The sequence below is a fragment of the Vigna umbellata genome, chromosome 8, assembly GCF_029865625.1.
Source record: "Vigna umbellata cultivar VRB3 chromosome 8, Vumbellata_1.0, whole genome shotgun sequence".
NCBI classification, from domain to species: Eukaryota; Viridiplantae; Streptophyta; class Magnoliopsida; order Fabales; family Fabaceae; genus Vigna; species Vigna umbellata.
Window position 1 is genome coordinate 34,689,332 of NC_142172.1, and position 20,887 is coordinate 34,710,218.

Here is a 20,887-nt window from a genome sequence, read left to right on the forward strand (position 1 = left end):
TTATAAGCAATTTTCAATTATGCTTTTCAGTGCAATGAAAAGAGAAAAAAAAAAGAAGATCCTAACTGTTATCAGAGTAAATGTGTAAAAAAAACTATTAAAGTGAAAAAAGAGAGAGGTTCTTGTATTCAATGATGTAGGTACAAATTTCAACAAATTTTACTAGGCCAAAAGTCAGTTCAAAAGAATAGCCAAAACTTCACGAACGAACAGTGAAAACACAAATACCACTCACAAAAATTCAAAATCAATAATCAGAGATACAGATGTACATACAAATATAGGTATGTATCTTGGGCAAAATCAGAATGGAGCCAACTAATTGAAGGCCATAGAGACTCTTCCGCTTCGTTTTCTCTTCAAATGACAATACAATTATTTCCAGATGATGTAAACTCTTCATAATCCCACATCGCGAAAGGGGGAAAAACATAGACACCCTTTTCTTAAGGAGTAACAATGGATCCTCCAAAAAGCTTCCAATAAGTTCTTGGCTAGATCATCCAATGTGAAAAGTAAAGTCAGCTGTGCACAATGACACATACACTTTCTTTCTGACAAAGATTATCGAGGCAGCAATTAGCGTGTTATTAGGATTCTTCCACATCCTCACCCACTAGCTGTACTCCATCTCCTCCTTTAGTAGCTGTCTGCTTCTTATGTTTTTTATTTTTGGCTCTCTTCGCCTTCATGCGGCGTTTCCTCTCATTGGCATCCACCCATTTGTAGTCCGAAGGTATATTGAACGGGTCGATTTCATCCCTATATCTATGACTATCAGACTCACCGGACTGTATACCACGACTTCCCTTCATCCATGAAATCCATGATGTAGACCCTTCTGATTCCTTGGATTTGGCATCCTGGAAGTATGCTGGGCTGGAAAGTGGAGTTGAAAACTCCTCTGCTGGTTGAAGCTCCTCAAATTTTGTAAAAGTGACAAGGACCCGTATAGTAGGGACTATAGGGATAGCTACCTGCAAACCAGTAAGAATAACCAGCGCAATATGAAAAACTTGCATTCATGCAAAGTATCCCGCAACAGACAAACAGGAACACAGTGGGAAATTGAAAAGAGCACTTATATGATAAATAAAGTAGCAATGCATATCAAATATTAATATTATGCAATACAATCGATATGTATGAAATATTAGCTGGCATATTCATAGTGTATTTGACATCCTTAAAAGTGTCTCTAAATGTTCAGAAAAGAGAAGGCAGCAGCATTCGGTATTTTTCATTTGACTATCGTACAATTGTATTTATAAGTAGCATTCTAAGGAGTGACGTCAATTACACTTACAAAACCAGCATGAATCCCTATTGGGAGTGCTAGTGCATTCATATCTTGAAGAAAATCTGGAATGCACAGTGGAAAAGAAACTAGCGCAATTTGAATGAATTTAAGGCAACGATATGCAAGTTTACTTTGCAGTATTTAGTTTAATGCTTCTGGATAAAAGATGAACTGTATAACTTAAAAAATTTATCAGCAGAAGGGAAACTACATGTGTCAGTCTAAAGAATGCTAGGTGTAAGGCAGGGAGAAAAGTCTCATTCTTCTAAGCGTTCAACCAGGACAAACATGACAACCATCCGAAGAAAAAGATATCTAAAAACCATAAATATCTCAAATAATGATGCTACGAACTTCAAACCACATATTTGGCAATAGAATGATGATAGTAAATCACCAAATAACGACAATTTTACTCATCAACTGAATATAAAAAAAAAAAATAGTATAGCACCCACTTGGGACAGCATGTGAAGTATCTGTAATATACGCACAATCAATGAAAACCTGGTCCTCGAACCCAACAACAATAACTTTGAAGAGGAGGAGGAAGAATGTTTATAACTCAAACAAACTCCTATTTTTGGTTCTCCAAAAGTATGAATATAGTGCAGAGCAAAGCAACTGTGCAAAGTGAACTAAGGAAGGTTGAGAATATGATGATGTTTAGATTACCTTAACAGGAAAGGTTCCATGAGGAAGTTTAGTCGTCAAAAGTTCTCTGAGTCTCCTAATAGCCTTAACCTTGTTTGCTAAGATGTCAAGCAACGGCAGAAGCTCGTCTGTTTTCAAAGGAAAGTCCGGTGTCAACCACAAGACAGGTCTTAATCCCTTCTTGTATTCACTCTCATTCTTAGACTCGTTAACTCCTCCTTTCTTCTTTTTCCTCTTAAAGTTTTTATCCTTCACAATATCAGGTTGTGGCTTCTGCTGATCACCCGACAGCTTCTTCGCAGTCTTCAAATCCTCAAGCTCCTCACCGCCGCTACCTTTCATGTTTTTCTTGTTCCAACCAAACCAGCTCTTCTTCTCTTTAGCCCCAGCATTGGCTTCACAATAGGAAGCTACTGAACCATTCTCATGACCATCAAACCCCCCTCCAGGTTCCTCCTCCTGACCAATACCATCAGAGTTCCCCATCCGCAGCGCCGAATCCAACTGCATTCTTTCCTCAGCAGTGAGCACATCATCATACTCATCATTGTTCTCTCCATTAACCACACTCTCCCCATCATCCACGGCAAAAAGCTCCTCATCAGTCATAGCACCCGGCACCCTCCTCGACTTGACACTCACCATCACATGAAGCATGTCATAAACCTTAGCCTTCCAATTCCCCACCATCTCAGTCTTCTCCTGTCGCCGCCAATTCAAATGGGGAACAAGCTCCGCCTGAGTAACATCAATACCAGGCCTATACATATTAGTCTGAGACATCAAAGAAACTTCATGATTAACCTCAGCTTCCGTTGGCTGCGTACCAGCTCCCTCCAAAGCATTGGTAACCTCCTTCTCCTTATGAGCAAGCGCCAGCAAAGAACCCGGTGGCAGGTTGAAATTCCCATCCTCGGAAGCATAACCCTCTCCGAGAAACAAAAAGGTTTGGTCGGAACGCTGGATGCGGAAGCCGTCGAAGCCAGCGAGGGTCATATCAGCGCGGAGGTTGGAACCGCGCTTCCAAATTCGGTAGGTGTCAGAAGGGGCAATGCGGCCAATGAAGGGAATGACGGAGCTTTCGAAATGAAAAGATATCTCCATGTAGAAGTCGCGGATTCGAGCGGCGGAAGCCACAATGCGGGGAAGTCTGCGGCACCATTTGGCCCACGCAAGAGGCTGGTAGTGGCGCGCGATGATCACCGCAATGGCTTCCTCTCTAGTGCACACAGCTTCTTGGAGTGCACTCCAACCCTGCTCGTTCTGAAGACTCCAATCCGCACCGGCACACATGAGAATCTCCGCGGAGACAGCGTCCCTGAGACGCACCGCGAGGTGGAGAGGGGTTTCTCTTCCAGGCACGTCGCGGCGGTCGATAACCGCCGACACCCGGTCAGCTTTGAGCTCCGCCGCGAGCGATTCGGCTTCTGTGTTGACCTCACCAGCTTTGGCCAGTCGAGGAATCGTGGAAACTAGGTGGCGGAGTGCGGCGTGGTCACGCCTGGCTACTGCCACGTGTGCAGGACTGTGCGCGTATTTGGATATATCCTCCATCAGATTATGCCGCTACTATCATGAGCCGAAAAAGCAAAAATGAAATCGATTGAAGACAGGGATCGGTTTTGGCTGGAGTGAGTTGGATTCAAATCATGTGAAAGGAGCAGTGGGTGAGGAGATTTGATTTAAGGAAAGGGAGAATTTGGCGGATTTGGATTCCACATGAGAGAAGAGATGGAAGAAAAGTAGGAGAAAACGAAAGGGTAGTTAGGGTTGAATTGGGGTAGAGAGAGAAGGTGATTGGATCTAGAGAAGAGAAGAGAGAAGAGGGTAATGCTGACACACACAACTCAAAAGCACATGAAGGCAGCGAACACCGTCTGAGAGTAAAAAAGAGAGAGGTCCTGGCCCTCACCCTCACCTCGGCTATCTTTCTTTTCTATAATTCTACTGTGTGAGACACTCGGGGACTCACTGCCCACTTTTCCCTTTCGATTTCCTCTCTTAATTCATTACACTTAATAATAAATGCATGTTCTATGCTGCACCACTTCCACGGATCTTCTTATTTCATCCATGCACCTTTCTTACTTCCTATTTACCCTCTCCATACTCTTTCTCCTTTATACGCGCCTCCCCGTTTTAACTCTCACAATTCTCACTACCAACTTCAACAACGTTATTTCAGACTCTATAACTTACGCTTGTGCTTTCTTTTCATGGAAGATGGATTTTAGGGGTCAAAAGTTATCTATTTCAGAAAATATATATATAAGTGAGCATGCTTGAATTCAGTTTAAAAGATAATAATAAATATAAATAAATGAGATAAAAATTTCTGAGCGATAAAAAATTGTTATAATAAATAAAATTATAAAATGATTGTCATTGTGATAACAAGTATTGTTATTGATATAATTATTTTTTTAGTATTGTGATATAAAATTATTATTATTATAAAAATATTTTCACATCAATTTAGTAGTTCTCTAATTTAACTTCACCTAGTATATTCTTGTCTAACAAGTTTTCTTACTTTGATTTCGTTACTCAATGATTCAATTTATCTCATTTGCAGTACCAACCAAAAAAACATAAACATTTCCCTAATAAAATTCATTAAAGCCAAATTAACAGACAGAGCAATCACACAAACAAAACACCTATTATACAATTAACAATTACAAAATATTTATCAATTAAAAATAATCCAATTATACAATTAACAATTACAAAATATTTTTCATTTAAAAATAGTGTAATTATATAATTAACAATTACAAAATATTTATCAGTTAAAAACACCGTAATTAGTTGTCTTTATTTGACCAACAACTCACAAGACTCTAACCAACGAAACTCCTCGTAACTATTCTACCTATACATAAAAACATCACAAGAATGATCAAGACATACTATTATGATCATTGATTAGCAAATACTCACATAAATGACTAAAAATACACATGCATAAGACTCACATGCAACAAATAACACAAAAGTATGAGAAAATAGTTAAAACTCAACTTAGGTGAATATAGAAACTAATCAATCTAAATTGAAGATCTCGCCACAATAATCAATCATATTATCTCGATTCTTCAATCAGAAGAGTAAAGAAAAAGAATTCTTAGAAAAAAGTCAAAGAATTATAGAAAAGTGATTTATAAAGAGATTATGTGTTTTAAAATATAAAATTGGTTCATATCAAAACTATTTATGTTAAAATGTTTTAATATTAAAATAATCAAGTTTTACTATTTTTAAATCACTATGATTTTTAAAATGCTATTTTTAGATTAGATATCTAAAATGTGATTTTCTAGATCTTTATTGGTATGAAAAGTTAGTAGATAAGTATTATGAAGGAGAATGAAAAGTTGAATTTGCAGGTTTAAAAAAACATTTCATCCTAGAAAATTGATGGGTTTTGTGTTCATACAAAACTAAAAGGATCGATTCTCTTTTCACCGATAATATTCTTTGCAATATAAATAACACGTGTACCGTAGGATACCTGAATTCACCAACGGTCGACGAGTAACCCGGACGACCGTTTGTCGAGCCTTCTTACGATCGTAATATCACGATCGTAGGAATGTCGAACACTTAACGACAATCGTCTGTTGATGTCGACACATTGGTGATCGACAAGCAAACAGCGATGTCGCGACACATAACACTCACAAGTTTGCGTCGATACACCAGGCGCTCGACAATCAGTGAGCGATTCCTAATTTAGCGGTTAGGAGTAAACGGTTACAAATATCAGTCCATGCCACGAATCGCGGGAATAACTGACCCAGTATCAAACACGATCTAACAGTTACAACTTCCAAGTAGTCAACTTCGGTAACTGACCGGATTTTCTGGTAAACGGTTGATTTTACTGTTTTAAATATGAAAAGCACAGAGGAAAAAAGATACGTTTTTCCTTAAGAGAAATTAGGAGAGAAAAGATTAATCTTCTTCTTCACTTTTGAATTGAAAGGGTTCAAGACATCCTTTTCTAACTTGAGCATCGGAGTGTCTTTGCAGGTACCCAGCCCATTTTCCCCTCAGAGAGCTTGAAACAGAAAGGGAGATAGCACGGTAACGACATCATAGGAAGAAGCGGGTGCAATTCGTTAGGTTTGTATCTCAGTCTCAACATTCGTACTGAAACAACATGAAAATTAATTTTCCTTCACGAGTTCTTGTTCTTTATCCTTTCATGCTAACCAAACTTACACGGTTATGTCTTAACAAATCACCTCTACAATCAAACACACAAACACCCTTCTGAACACAGTGCCACTAAACCACCACACGATCCTCACTTTCTCCACAAAGCTAAAAGTTGAAGTCAAACATTTTCACATACTTCAAAAATGTGTTAAACAAAATACTTGACTGAGGAATTTTGAAATAAATTAAAATTATACAATTTTAATGAGTAATTGGTTTGTTTAAAATTAAAGAATTATAAATTTCATCTAAAAGTAAAAATTTTAAAATTTAAATCTTTATAATTTTAAATTTATGTTTTAGTTTTCGTAGTTTGAATTAACTTAAATTTGAGTTCATTCAGTTAAAGTTAGGTTAAGATGAACTTGACGAAATCTATTAAACTTAGTTTAACATTCTGACCTAAAATATTTGTATTTTGAAATTTTATTAGTTTTACACGGTTGAAAAAAATTTGTAACACAAAAAATATATATTTAACATTTATATATTGTACACTTAAAATAAGTTTAATTAAACTTTTTATGAATATTGTAAAAAAATTGATATCAAATTAATTTTTTAATAAACTAACAATGATATTTAAAAGATTAATATAGAACACAAAAAATAGATTTACTTGTGAAAAGATTAATATAGAACACAAAAAATATATAGATGTGAACTTGACTCAGGAATTATAGACTAATTTTAGTCTATTCCTAAAATAACATTTTTAGGAGATTCTTTTAAGTGGAGAAAAAGAAACGTAAGTCTCCAAAGTCTCTAAAGTGGATTATGATCGAGATGAGTTTAGTTAATTATGAAATTTTAATTAACTCTTATAAATAATATTATTTATGTACACATATAATATATTTTATTATATAATTTAATATAATTATGCACTATAATTTATTTATTAATTTCTTAGAGAAAGAAACTCATAACATTTAATAAAACCATATATAATACATTATTGTGATAAAGTCCAAATACGACACAACAAATACGAAGTCGAGCCAAAATGTAAAAGTATTAAACTAATTTTAATAAAATTTACACTATTTTTTTTATAATCATTAAATATATATTTAATAATATATATATATATATATATATATATATATATATATATATATATATATATATATATATATATATATATATATATATATAGGGGTTTGCTAACGCGCCTACGTCTGTTTTTTAGTTGGTACATTTTAGCAATGTTTACCGGGTTTTAGTAGACAAAAATACTCTTATATACCATGGATTCTAAGTTTTAAGGTTAAGGGTATTTTAATAATTTTCATTCTCAAAACTAAAAGAAAAAAAGAAACCCCCCAATTACTCTTATATACTCTTATATACTCACGTCTCTCATTCCTCTCAACCCTTTCTTTTTCATCTTTCTCACTTCAATCTTTTCTCTATCATTCCTACTGTAGCCCCAATTGAAAAAATCAAAAACATTTGCCGTTAAACAATCTTACAAAAAATGATTTTTATAATGAGTTTTCATCTTATAATTTTTGTCTTATATAATTTTATTCAATTTTCACAAGCATAAATGAATTGGTAATTGACGTGAAAAAAATCAGAAATACTCGCTGGTAAACAATTTCTTACAAAAAATGATTTTATAATGAGTTTTTATTTTATAATGTTTGTCTTTATCTAATTTTATCTAATTTTCACAAGCATAATGACATCAAAGGAATTGGTAATTGGCCTGGAAAAAAATCAGAAACACTCGTTGTTAAACAATTTCTTATAAAAAATGACTTTATAATGAGTTTTCATTTTATAATTTTTGTCGTATATAATTTTATCTAATTTTCACAAGCATAATGACATCCAAAAGAATTGGTAATTAAGTTGATTCAACATATGCAGATGATGAAATTAGAGAGATTAGTAAAAATGGTGAAATTGAAGAGATCTCGGATGAACCTTTGCCTGAAGGTGAATATGTCAATGACTCAACTCTTTACAAAGGTAAATTGTTTAAAGGCAAGTGTTTCTGATTTTTTCAATTGGAGTTACAGTAGAGATGACAGAGAAAATGTTGAAGTGAGAGAGATGAAAGAGAAAGGATTGAGAGGAATGACAGAGGTGAGTAAGGGTTTGGGGGTTTTTTTTTTTTTTTTTAGTTTTGAGAATGAAAATTATTAAAATACCCTTAACCTTAAAATATAGAATCCATGATATATAAGGATATTTTTGTCTACTAAAACCCGGTACACATTGCTAAAATGTATCAACTGAAAAACAGGTGTACCCGCGTTAGCAAACCCCATATATATATATATATTATTAAAGTGAAACAAATAATTGGAACCATTTAAGTATAAATTTAAGTCATATATTAAAAAATAAGAAAAAGAAAATTAATAACGTATAACAAAAAATCCATAAACTTACTATTTATAAATTTATTATTTTAAATTGAGATGTCTTATTTAGTTTTGATTTAGATTAAGATGAATTTTTGGTACAACAAAATTAAATGACTATCTTATATACTTAAAAAAAATATGTTTAGCCAATAAAAAAATTAAATATGTTTAACAATTAAAGATTTTAACTTCATATGTATTGTTTGTAATTATTCTATATAAGCAAGCAATTAAGTTCATTAAACCTCTTACAAAGTCTATGTTAGTCTGATTACAATGTTTGTATATAATTATTTGACAAATTAAGAGTTCTTAGATTTGTGATAGATTGAGAGTTAATTGTATTTTTTTCTTGTTTCAAAATGAATATTTTCTAAAAAGAAGATCAATGAACGGACTTTTATAGACTTTGACTCTGACCCACAAGACTTTTATAGATATTTTAGTCTCGTGAACTTTTTTAATATGAAACTTTTGGTTCTCTGAATTTTTCTGATCTCAATTCATATGAATCGGGTCAAACCATGTGAAATGACCAAATTGATAAATTTAACTGTAATAAGACCGTGACTTTCAATTTAGTCAACTAATTTGAAATTAAAGTCATATGATAAAATATTATCATTTCAAAATCTTTTCTAACAATTTTTATACATTTAATTTTTGTTAACAATGTAAATTATCAAATAATTATGCAAAAAGGTTGAATAACCATATCTCATAGAAACCCAATATTAAATGTTACCGATATTCACAGTAAAATTTAAAAAAATAAAATAAAACACAAACATAATTAAGTGTACAACTTATAAAACAATACTTGTCCCAGAAAAGACAAGTTGAGAGTTAATTAAGAAAACGCTATAAAATTTTTTTTTAATACTCAACTCTATTATATAATATAAGTGTGCCTATATTAATTTTGACACAATAAATTAATTTTAAAATAATAAATGATTTGGTTCAATTATAGAATAAATAAATCTAATTTCAATAAATTTTAAAATCAATTAAATAAAATGATTTTTAATAGTTTGAAATAATTTTTATGATTTGATAATAGATTTTCTAAACCAAATTTATATCTAAAAGTATGAATTATTATGCACTCGACTTTAAATTGGAGATTATACTATTATTATTTCAGATAATAAAATTTGAAAAATAACAATGGTATTGATTGATAAAATGAAAAAGTATTACGTTTAAGCGTTCACGATGGGACTCGAACCCACAATCTCCCGCTCCGGAGGCGAGCGCCTTATCCATTAGGCCACGCGAACTTGATTTATTGTTAAAACTCAAATAGCATATTTACAAATTTACTATTTGACTTCATTGCTTTGTTAAGAATTATGTTATTTTATTGTAGATACTACACAAGGATGAAATAAACGTTTTATAGGTACCCTTTAAATTCTTTAATTCGGTTTGTTTTTCAAATGATTTTTTTAAAATTAAATTGAAAATAATAACTTTAATATGTATATAATCTTAACTATGGAGTATATTAGACTTTTTCTTTTTGAACATTAGCAACAGTATTTAAAGAAATGGAAAAAAGGAAATCATTACCATGAAATGTACCATTTTTATAATGGACAACAAATTTGAGCATTTTTTTATGCTTATATGATTCTTCTCTCTCTTTTACTATATATTTAAAAGATAAAAAGTTTTAATTTTTAAGTTTAACTAGTATTTTGATCATAATATTTATATATTTATGGAATTTATTCAATATTTTCTTTCCTAGATTTTATTGTTGTTTTATTTAAAAAGAATTTAATGCAGTCATTTTTGTTAAATTAGTGTTAACATCATCTGAAATGTGAACACGTGTCTATTTTTAGTGTTTTTTTTTCTTTCTTCACTGTCCATGACCTTTTTTTCATTTCTCCCTTTCATTTCCATCATCCACCTTCCACCCTGCTCTTTGTCATTTCTCATTTTGTTCTTCACCATCTTTTTCATTTTCCTTTAGTGAAATCGTGTACATGTAGAATGACTTCCTTTATAGAAGTAGTAGAAAATGTATACGACTTCATTTCAAATATAAAAAATAAAAGAAACGGTGTTCGTTGAAGTCGAATTTATGAATTTTACTTCTGTAAAAAAAATGGAGGATTATACTCTTCAAAAGACTAAAGGAAAGTAAAGAGGATTATTTCTTATCTGGATAATTTTATATCATTAAGAAAAAAAAAGGAAAATATTTATCACGAAAACTTTGCGATAGATTGAAGTAAGTGTTTTCTTTCATAATTATGTATATGAAAATCTGTAAAAACTATTAAATTTAAGATCTGATTTCATAAATTAAAATATAAAATTGCTTGCCTTTATATCCTGGTATTCTACTACATGACATTCGAATGAAACTTTTTTAAATGCGTCCTGGGGAGATTGATCCAAATCCTGATTCGAAACATGAGCGACTTGATCCTGTTGATATGGATGAAGATGAAAAGGAGATGTTTTCTGAAGGACATGTCGGTTAGCCAACACAAAGGGAAAGAAAGCAAAAAGGAAAGCTTGGGAGAAACAGCTTGAGGAAACCAGGAGGCTTGCTTCTTTACAAAAGAAGAGAGAATTGAAGGCTGCAGGAATATATATTAGGAAGCGGAAGAGAAGACAAGGAATAGACTACAATGCAGAAATTCCATTTGAGAAAAGGCCTCCTTCGAGTTTTTTTGATGTTACGGATGAAGATAGACAAGTGGAACAGCCCAAGTTCCCTACTACAATTGAAGAACTTGAAGGGAAAAGGAGGGTTGATATCGAGGCACAACTAAGAAAGTAGGACATTGCAAAAAATAAAATTGCACAAAGGCAAGATGTCCCATCTGCCATATTGCATGCCAACAAGCTCAATAACCCAGAAAGAGGTCAAAATTAATGCTTCCACCTCCCCAGATTTCTGATCAGGAATTAGATGAAATTGCAATGTTGGGTTATGCTAGTCATCTTGCAGGGAGTCAGGAACTTGTTGAAGATAGTGGAGCAACACTTGCACTTCTGGCTAATTATGCGCAGACACCCTAGTCAAGGAATGACTCCTCTTCGGACCCCTCAGAGAACGCCAGTTGGTAAAGGAGATGTTATTATGATGGAAGCTGAAAATCTGGCCAGGTTAAGGGAGTCTCAAGCACCATTGTTAGGCGGAGAGAACCCGGAGTTGCATCCTTCAGATTTTTCGGGTGTCGCCCCAAGGAGAAAAGACATTCAAACGCCAAATCTAATGCTGACACCTTCTGCAACTTCTGGAGGTGCAGGTCTCACTCCTAGAATTGGCGTGACACCCGCAAGAGATGGTTCTTCTTTTAGCATGACACCAAAGTGAATTCCTCTTGGGGATGAGCTATATATTAATGAGGACACGAATATGCTTGACAGCTCTAAACTTGAGCTACATAGACAGACTGATATGAGTAGAAGTTTGCTATATGGTTTAGGAAGCCTTCCACAGCCCAAAAATGAGTACCAAATAGGAAATGTATGATAGAATAGCTAGAGAGAAAAAGAAAGAAGAAGCAAGACAACAGGCATTGCTTAGAAAACGATCAAAAGTCCTGCAACGGAAACTTCCTAGGCCTCTTGTTGCGTCATTGGAGCTTATAAGAAATTCCTTGATAAGAATTGATGGGGACAAAAATTCCTTTGTTCCAACAACTTCTATTGAACAAGCTGATGAGATGATTAGAAGGGAGCTTCTAACTTTACTGGAGCATAACAATGCTAAGTATCCCCTTTATGATAAAGTGAATAAGGAGAAAAAGAAAGGAGTCAATGGAGCCGTAAATGTGTATGATGTCCCTGTGATAGAAGATTTTCAGGAAGATGAAGTGAAAGATGTATGTCTTTACTCATGTGTCTGTCCTCTTAGTTTCTTTATTTCTCTGTGATGAGATCTCATTTTCTTCAGTTGAGTTTTAACACAAGTAACTTGACTCCTGTTTTGGAGATACCTCTCTTTTGATGCAAAACCTAAGACTATAATGACCTTATCCATTTATTACTCTAGATTGTTTTTAAATTGTATTCCCCTTCCATGACTAGATTCCCAAAATACAAACTACAAAAATCTCTGCACAGACTAGTGAAATTGAAATAATTTGGATTTGTCAATGTTCCATTACTTCTTTCATATATATATTGGTCAATACATGTCTTAATATTTTATTCGGGGATTTCCTTATACTGCTATTATCATGAAACTTCTTGTCAATGTCGAGTTGGTAATTATTTAATGAAAGTGTAGCGTATGAAAACTGAATATTATTAAATGTCAGTTAATATTTTGAAACTTGCCACTGCACACCAGTGTTTTACAGGTTTACAATTTTTTTCGAATTTATTCTTTTTTTTTTAATTTGTCAACGTTAGTGGTACGAAGAGAGCTTGTGAAATAGAATGCTTTAAAGCTTTACAGAAGCAGGAACAATTAGCAGCATCACATAGGATACACAATCTATGGGCTGTAGTGCAGAAGCAAAAGGAACTTGAAAAAACTTTGCAAAATAGGTACGGGAGTCTAATTGAAGAGCTGGAGAAGATGCAAAATATCATGGACCGATTCAAATTACATGCACAACAGCATGAAGAGATTGAAGCAAACAGCCATGCACCTGAGTCAATTGAGATCACGGAGACCATGACCAATGATACTGATGTACAGGGTACAGAGAATTGTGAAGTTGTACCTCACTCGGAGGAGGATGAAAATGCTCTAGCAGTAGCAGTTGAGTCATCGCATGATGGAACATTTCAAAACTCTTAAATAATTTTACATTTTTTTTTATTTTTTATTTACAAACATAAAAGTTAATTTTTTAATATCAAAATAACCTAAAATCGATCGTCAACTTATACTAAAAAGAAAAATTTCTACAAAGAAATAACGTCATAACTTTTAAGTTAAAAGAAATTCGAGGTGAATTTTTTAATTAGATTTAATAATAATGTAAATGTGTTCAATATGCAAAGCAAATTTTGATTTCGTGTACCATTAAAGTTCAAACACACCCTTAGCCGCCAAAATTGTACACCTAAAAGGCTGCTCAGGAGGGATGGATAAGACATCTGCAAAGGAGATCCCAAAAAACAAATAAATACTAAATTATAATTAAAAAATAGATTAAGTTAAAAATTGGTTTAAAAAAATTAAAAGCATAAGGCAAGGCAATGAATGGATTTGCCTTTGCCTCTTTTAAAAAGAACCAATGATGTTGGACAGCACTTTTCCAAAAGAATAAGGAAAGTAATAATAATGAAAAAGAAATGATATTATGAGCCAATGAAATTATTGTGTGATAAGCACAAGACAGAAGCTAAGATGAAGTGTGCATAAAAGTTGAGTAGAAAATGCTTTGGAAAGAAGTGTTTTTTCCATTGGACTTTCCATGAATTTGATATTTTAATACTAAGGAAGAAGATGAGAAGTGTAGAGATGAGTCAATGCCAGCATGCACAGCATTTTTGAATAATGGCTAAGATGAGTGTTCCAAAACAATAACCTTTTTCCAATGGGATAATCACAAACAGATGGCAGGAACGAATAACATTGTTAGAAAAACATCCTCCGTCAGAAAATAATAAATAAAAATTAAAAATTGGTAATTAATGGAGTAGAGAGTACAGTATAAAAACCGGTATAAGTCTTTTCATAATATGCAAGAAATTTTAAATATTCCATTCAAAAGTTTAAAATAATAAATTTACTGATAAAAGGTGGATTTTCCCTCGTTTAGATATATACTAATTTATTTTCTGATTCCACTTACACTAATTTATAATTAGTGTATCTATATAAGTATAACTACCCTTCTCATGGAACTCGCAAAACCATAAAGCGTTAGTTTCTCGCACTGCATGCACTTCACCTGAACTCAGACTGAGCCGGAGCTAGGGTTGCCTGCGATCTTCTTGAACCTTTATCTGGTAAATTGGATTGACTCTTCTAAACTCAAAATTCATCGTACAAACATGTTTTTCCTCTTGTTCCTTTCTCAACCACTAAAAACAAATGATAAGAATAATGATGATGTGCACACTTATCTGTCCTCTGGTCTTGCTTTAACTTCTGCTGATGACTGTACAGTTGTCTTAGAAAGATAACAAAAGAAGGTTCACGGGTTGCCTTGCTCTTGCATGTGTCATGTCCTTTGCAGCAGTTGCGTCTTTTTATATGTGTTTTTTTCTTCACCGTTTTTTATATTCCACTGTATTTTGCATTTTGTTTTCTATTATTGATGTTATTATTTTATGTATTCTGTTTGCTTTCCCAAAATAGGAAATTCGACCATATTTTGTCTTCCAGAAGTGTCTAGTGTGTGATGTTATATTTCGTGGTATCTTTGTTATTATTTTTCGGGAATTTTGGGTGGAGAGTGGAGACTGTTTCAAGATTATCATCCCTCCTCTCATTTTACTGGTAATTTTCGGTGATTTCTTTTTTGTCCGTGTTTTGTTATGTCTTGAAAGAATTGTTCAATTCGGCTCCTAAATTCTTGGGAATTTTTATATTACATTTTTTTATTATCATTTAACGTTGATTGCGGAGATTACTACAGATACGTGATTGTGCTTCTGTCTGTAATTTGTTACTGTTGGAGTTTTGTGAAGACTGCTGTTATTATCGAAAATACTAATCATCTGTAGAGCAGGAGACCTTTTTTGTGTCGTGATCATTTTTTACGAGTGTTTCTCCATTAGTGAATTTGAATCCAACAGTGGTGGCAGAGAAATTCACCTGAAGCATCTTTTTGTTTAAAATTGGTGATTGATTCTTTTGAAATTGGATTTGTTGTTTGGCTTGTTTTTTTTTTAGTTGAGGAGAAGATGGTGACTAGAATTGTGGATCTTCGGTCAGACACAGTTACGAAGCCAACGGAAGCCATGCGGGCTGCCATGGCAAGTGCTGAAGTTGATGACGATGTTCTAGGCAATGACCCTACTGCTTTTCGCTTAGAAGCAGAGATGGCAAAGACAATGGGCAAGGAAGCTGCTCTTTTTGTTCCATCCGGCACTATGGGGAACCTTATAAGTGTACTTGTTCATTGTGATGTCAGGGGAAGTGAAGTTATTCTTGGAGACAATTGCCATATCTATATTTATGAGAACGGCGGCATTGCAACTATTGGAGGGGTGCATCCAAGACCAGTGAAGAATAACGATGATGGAACCATGGACATTGATTTGATTGAGGCTGCTATCAGGGACCCAAGGGGGGAGTTACTGTATCCAACCACCAAGCTTATTTGCTTGGAAAATACTCACGCAAAGTAAGCACTTAAGAACTTAGTTTAAACGTCCAAATTGTGTATTGTAGATTTGCCCTTTGTTTACAGACACTTATAACCTCTTCTCAATTATATTGGTTGCTGGGTGGAGATGCTGCCTCTTACAAGGCCTTCAGTGATCGCAGCAGACCATTTTTTTTTTGTTTTTCTAGTACTGCATCATTGCCCCATGCGGTGTTACTGGAGACACGGGGGATTATTTTCTTAATGCAGTGACACCACTTCATTGCTCTGTACACTCTTGTTGGTTATAGTTGCCACATAGCTACCACAATGATTTTAGGCTCAGGGAATTTGCTAGTTTTTATTGAATTTTAAATATTCCTTTCTGCTGATAATTGATTCAAAACTATACAAGCATTATGGCTCACATTTACCTGAATGCAGCTCTGGTGGCAGATGCCTCTCAGTTGAATATACAGACAGAGTTGGGGATTTAGCTAAGAGGCACGGACTGAAGCTTCACATTGACGGAGCCCGTATTTTTAACGCGTCAGTTGTGAGTACATTTTTTTCTTATCTTTTCCTATAAGAATTTATTATAATCATGGGCAAGTCGTATTGTGGAGAATCCCGTAGTGACTTTCCTATCTGCCATCCTAGCACAGGGCCTGGTCACAATTTATTTATACGTGTACAATTACTTTCAGAAATAGAAGAAGGGATATGACAATGTGAATTTACAGTCAAATCAATTTGAAAGAAAAGATTGTTTGCCATTGAATGATTAGATGTGACTTGTACATTTGTTTAGTATGAAGTGAGATAAGCTGTTATATATTATCTGATCCCTTCACTGCCTATTTTCCACTGAGTGGCATAATCTTATCACTTTTCTTATTGACAGTTGCCTTAAATTATATATCTACCTTTTAATCTTTACCTTCCTGTTTGCTTTTGGTTTCTCCTTCCTGCTAACATACGCATTCTAACTAAAAAGTTTGGCTTTTCAGGCACTTGGTGTTCCGGTGAATAGGCTTGTCCAAGCTGCTGATTCAGTTTCCGTATGCTTTCTGTTCTTTTTCCTGTTTGCCTACAATTCATTATATTTCTTGGCCTTTATCTAATTTATTGATGAAAGTTCCAGAGGACTGATTTTATGGTCTGTTGCATATCAAACTTATTGCGTCTATCATACCCCATTGAATAATAGTAAAGCAAACTGACTTTATTTCTTTGAAAATATGAATTAGGTTTGCCTATCTAAGGGTATAGGTGCTCCAGTTGGATCTGTTATTGTTGGTTCCAAGAATTTTATTGCCAAGGTAGTTCTATACTTTTAGAGGGAAATTAATTGCAAGTAGGTTCTTACCGAACAACTGATGTTCAAGTCTTGTTTATCTATTTTTTTTTGCAGGCTAGACGACTCCGGAAAACCCTAGGAGGTGGAATGAGACAGATTGGTATCCTTTGTGCTGCAGCACTCGTTGCCTTGCAGGAAAATATTGGAAAGCTAGAAAATGATCACAAGAAAGCTAGATTTTTAGCTGGTAAATGTCACAGTTTTAGATGACTCCATGTGGAGTCCTGGTCTGTTTCATGAATTCTAATTTTCTTAAACTTACTATTGTACTATAACTTTTTCCTTTCTTTTAGATGGATTGAGGGAACTTAAAGGACTGAGAGTGAACAGCCTTGCTGGGGAGACCAATATAGTGAGTATTTAGAATCTAGTGCAGTGTAACTTGTTTATATGATGAAACTTCACTGTTGCTCTGTTTATTTGTGTTTTGATGGTAAACTCTGTCTTGTTTACGTTTTATTTTTTAATTTCTGTCCCGATACTGAGCCTAGAATGCCAAGTGAAAACAACATAACTATAACTTTTTTATGAATCCCTTAAGGAACCACTGAGTTTTTCTTTCTGATACTAGGTATTCATTGACATTGAAGATGGTATGCGGACTGGGGCAGAAAAAATACGCAAGTACTTGGAAGAACGTGGTATCCTTGTGATGCAGGAGAGCTCATCCAGGTCTTGTTTCCCCTCAACAACGTTCAGTCTGTTATAAATTATTGAAATAATTGCAAACTTTACAATGAAGTCAAGTCAGTACTATGAGTTCTTTCTGAAGTTTAATGCACTATGACATAAACCTCGGATCCTTCAAAATTCATGTTTTAATTGGTATTTTGTTGACTAATATCTCTTTATTTGTGTACCCAAACGTAATCAGTGAATCAGCAGTTGATCTTTTCTACTTTTTTTTCAGCATAATGTCTTCAGTTTCTTGAGTCGACGTGGCATGTTTATCCAAATGTTGGAGAAACTTGTACATCAGTTTTAGAATATTTTTATTGTGGGACCTTTTCCCTAAGTTTAAAATTCACTCTTATTTTGCAATACTTTCAATTTTGACGGTGTGCATCTGTTGTGTTTTCTTTTTGTTACCATTTCAATGAATAAACGTGAATATTATGACATTTTTCTTTTATAGAAAAAGGAAATGTTTGTTCTGAAAAAAACATGTGATAACAATTCCATTCCATGACGAAGGCAAGAGGTCAATAACAGTGTGTGTTGATTTCAGATTGAGAGTTGTTCTCCACCACCAAATATCTGCAAGTGATGTGCAATACGCCTTGTCATGCTTTCAGGTGATGTTAACCCTTTTCTTCTGCCTGGCATATAATTTTTACTGAAAGCTGGAAGATGAAACTTTCTTTTGTTGTATATTGCAGCAAGCTGTTAAGGGAGTAGAAAACGAAATGGGCGACTAGTGGAAGAATTTAAACTTGTTACGTTGTTGACATAGTAGTAGTAATGAAGAAGAAATGCCGTGTTCCCTTTTCCTTTGCTCATTTTATTTTCTTTTATGTACTACCCTAAAGGACACACAAGGATTTGCATCTTTGATGCTGTTCCCTGTCATCAATTATTTTTACTTCTGTAGTAGTTCCCTTGCTAATTTAGATCATTGTTAGTTACTGTCTTGTCATTGTGTATGTTTAGGGTGTTGTTCAAAGTTTGCCATATATTTTTAACATATATAATTTATTAGTAGGTGAATTTGATGGGCTTAATCTCTTTCAATGGGGTCTAGTGATAGAGAAAAGGTTTCGTGTATTTCTGCAGTTCCATACCATAGTTGTAATGTAACTAACGCATTATTAAATTGATGTAGTAATTCATAACAAAAATGCAAGAAACGTATTAACTACACACAGGTTAATTTCAGAAAATTTTCTCAGTAACGTAAGCAACGCAATATTTTATGTACGTGATATAAGGTTCGGATTACATGTAAACAAGGTTAATTGAATACTAACAAGTATTTTATGTATAACAAATATATGGTATATTAAAATAACATTTAAGAAAGTTTCTTTTTAAAAAAAAAGGTTTATGAATAATTAATGCGAGTTAATAAAATGTGAAATTACAAAATTATAAATTTGTCTAATTTTAAAAATTTTTAAACTGAGAATGAATGTAAGTAATAAATAAAAACAAAGATAAATTTTAAGAAATTGTATCTTAATTTAAGTTAAAATTGTTTTGCACAATTCCATAACTTTGTATGCGTCAATTATTGAGATTTAAATGGGGCCATAGTTTTCTGAAAGTGAGCAGTAGAAGTAGTGGGTGATCTTGGGATGGTTGGAGTTTGAAAAGTTTGAATTGTGTAAGCTTGTACGTTTGTAGAAAAGATGGTACCTACTCCATTGTATTGTTGGATTCATCAGGTATCGGATTTTGCTGCAGATTGAGTGGTTTCACACGGTTTCAACATAAATTGAACTAAATTGTAATTGTAGATAATTTTTTAACCTTTTTATAAATAGTTTTCTTTTTAAATTCTGAAAAAAAAATGTGATGGCAGGCCCATTTTCCAAGGGTTTAGTGGGCCTTTTTTTTCTTTATATGTTACCCGGTAATCTTATAATCTAAAAGACTAAGGTTAAGACAGATATGTGATAGTAGATCAATTTTTGAAGAGTTTTATTAAATTCATTTGTGAACCATATTTGTTAGTTATGATTGAGTACGTAAGGGGTTGGGTGACTTTTGAACAAATGATAAGAACCTATAAGAACTTTTTATTAAGGGGATATAATTCTTAATGACAGAAAAAAAAAAGGACTTTTAGAAAAGGGATTAGAAGGTAGATAGGCAATGTCTTGGGATACAGGAAAAAAGATGGATAACACATTGCATATTATAGTATATGGGTTTCAATATTTCTTGGCTAAAACAAAATTTAAGAGAGACAGTCTATTTAATTTTGTAGTTCCAAAACCTTGTAATCATTTTAAGAAAAACATTATTAAAATTTGAGAAGAAAAATTAAAACATAATTTTGAAAACTCCACGTACTTGATTACTCTTACGAATCTGTCCCATAACATTTTTTTTCACAGGTTTATTGGCTCGGATCGGGTTTTGACTCAATCCCATTACCATTTTTTGTTTCCGATTACCAATATGATTGGTCTTGAAAATTGCTAAGTGATCTAAATCTGAATTTTTCAGCAATTAGTTGAAGGGTAATAATAGAATAAGGTTAAAAAATTGTTTCAATTCTAACTCAAGTTTATAAAATAAATTTATTAGAAGAAGTTCACATATATAAGATAAATTGATTTTATTTATAGTTAATTTAATAAGAACTGTTTCGGCTGGATCCGGCCGGACCCTACGGAAACAAATTTCAGAATCGGACGAACGTCTCCGAGTGGTCGAGTCGGGCGGGCGGACGCTTTCTCTCCAGCGGACGGGCGGACGCTTTCTCTCCAGCGGACGGGCGGACGTTCGATGACGGACGAACGCGAACAGTACTGACCGGACGAACGCTTCCTGTGCTGCTCCTCACTCCAAACTGGGCGGACGCTTTCTGTGCTGTTCCTCACTCCAAGCTGGGCGGGCGTCCTCCCTCTCCTCGGCGCTGCTCCAACCTCCCAGTTGGGGAGGGGCCGGGTACCTGCTAAAGGCACTCCGACGCTCAAGTCAGTAATATGACAGAGCGATTGTGATGCGTGTATGCATCGTTATCAAGTTAAGTTTTCAGTTCATACCTGAGACCTTT

General features: G+C 33.9%; 2 protein-coding genes, 1 non-coding gene and 1 pseudogene across 3 annotated transcripts; 2 read left to right on the forward strand and 2 right to left on the reverse strand.

The window, feature by feature from the left end:
* Positions 1–208: 208 nt before the first annotated feature.
* Positions 209–4,089, reverse strand: LOC124834458 (uncharacterized). The gene is made up of 2 exons (XM_047309153.2): positions 1,976–4,089; positions 209–977 (listed from the first exon to the last, which is right to left on the reverse strand). Exons 1-2 carry the CDS (start codon positions 3,506–3,508, stop codon positions 591–593), a joined length of 1,920 nt encoding a protein of 639 aa, XP_047165109.1. The 5' UTR covers positions 3,509–4,089; the 3' UTR covers positions 209–590.
* Positions 4,090–9,769: 5,680 nt separating this feature from the next.
* TRNAR-CCG (transfer RNA arginine (anticodon CCG)) lies at positions 9,770–9,842 on the reverse strand. The gene has a single exon. It is a non-coding gene; the product is annotated as a tRNA-Arg (tRNA).
* A 1,107-nt stretch (positions 9,843–10,949) lies between these two features.
* LOC124834463 (cell division cycle 5-like protein pseudogene) lies at positions 10,950–13,339 on the forward strand (annotated as a pseudogene).
* A 1,387-nt stretch (positions 13,340–14,726) lies between these two features.
* LOC124834461 (low-specificity L-threonine aldolase 1) lies at positions 14,727–18,756 on the forward strand. The gene is made up of 10 exons (XM_047309159.2): positions 14,727–14,992; positions 15,389–15,842; positions 16,248–16,359; positions 16,814–16,864; positions 17,054–17,125; positions 17,218–17,350; positions 17,457–17,515; positions 17,735–17,835; positions 18,392–18,458; positions 18,543–18,756. The coding sequence occupies exons 2-10, from the start codon at positions 15,400–15,402 to the stop codon at positions 18,579–18,581; spliced, it is 1,077 nt and encodes a 358-aa protein (XP_047165115.2). The 5' UTR covers positions 14,727–14,992; positions 15,389–15,399; the 3' UTR covers positions 18,582–18,756.
* The last annotated feature ends 2,131 nt before the right edge of the window (positions 18,757–20,887 follow it).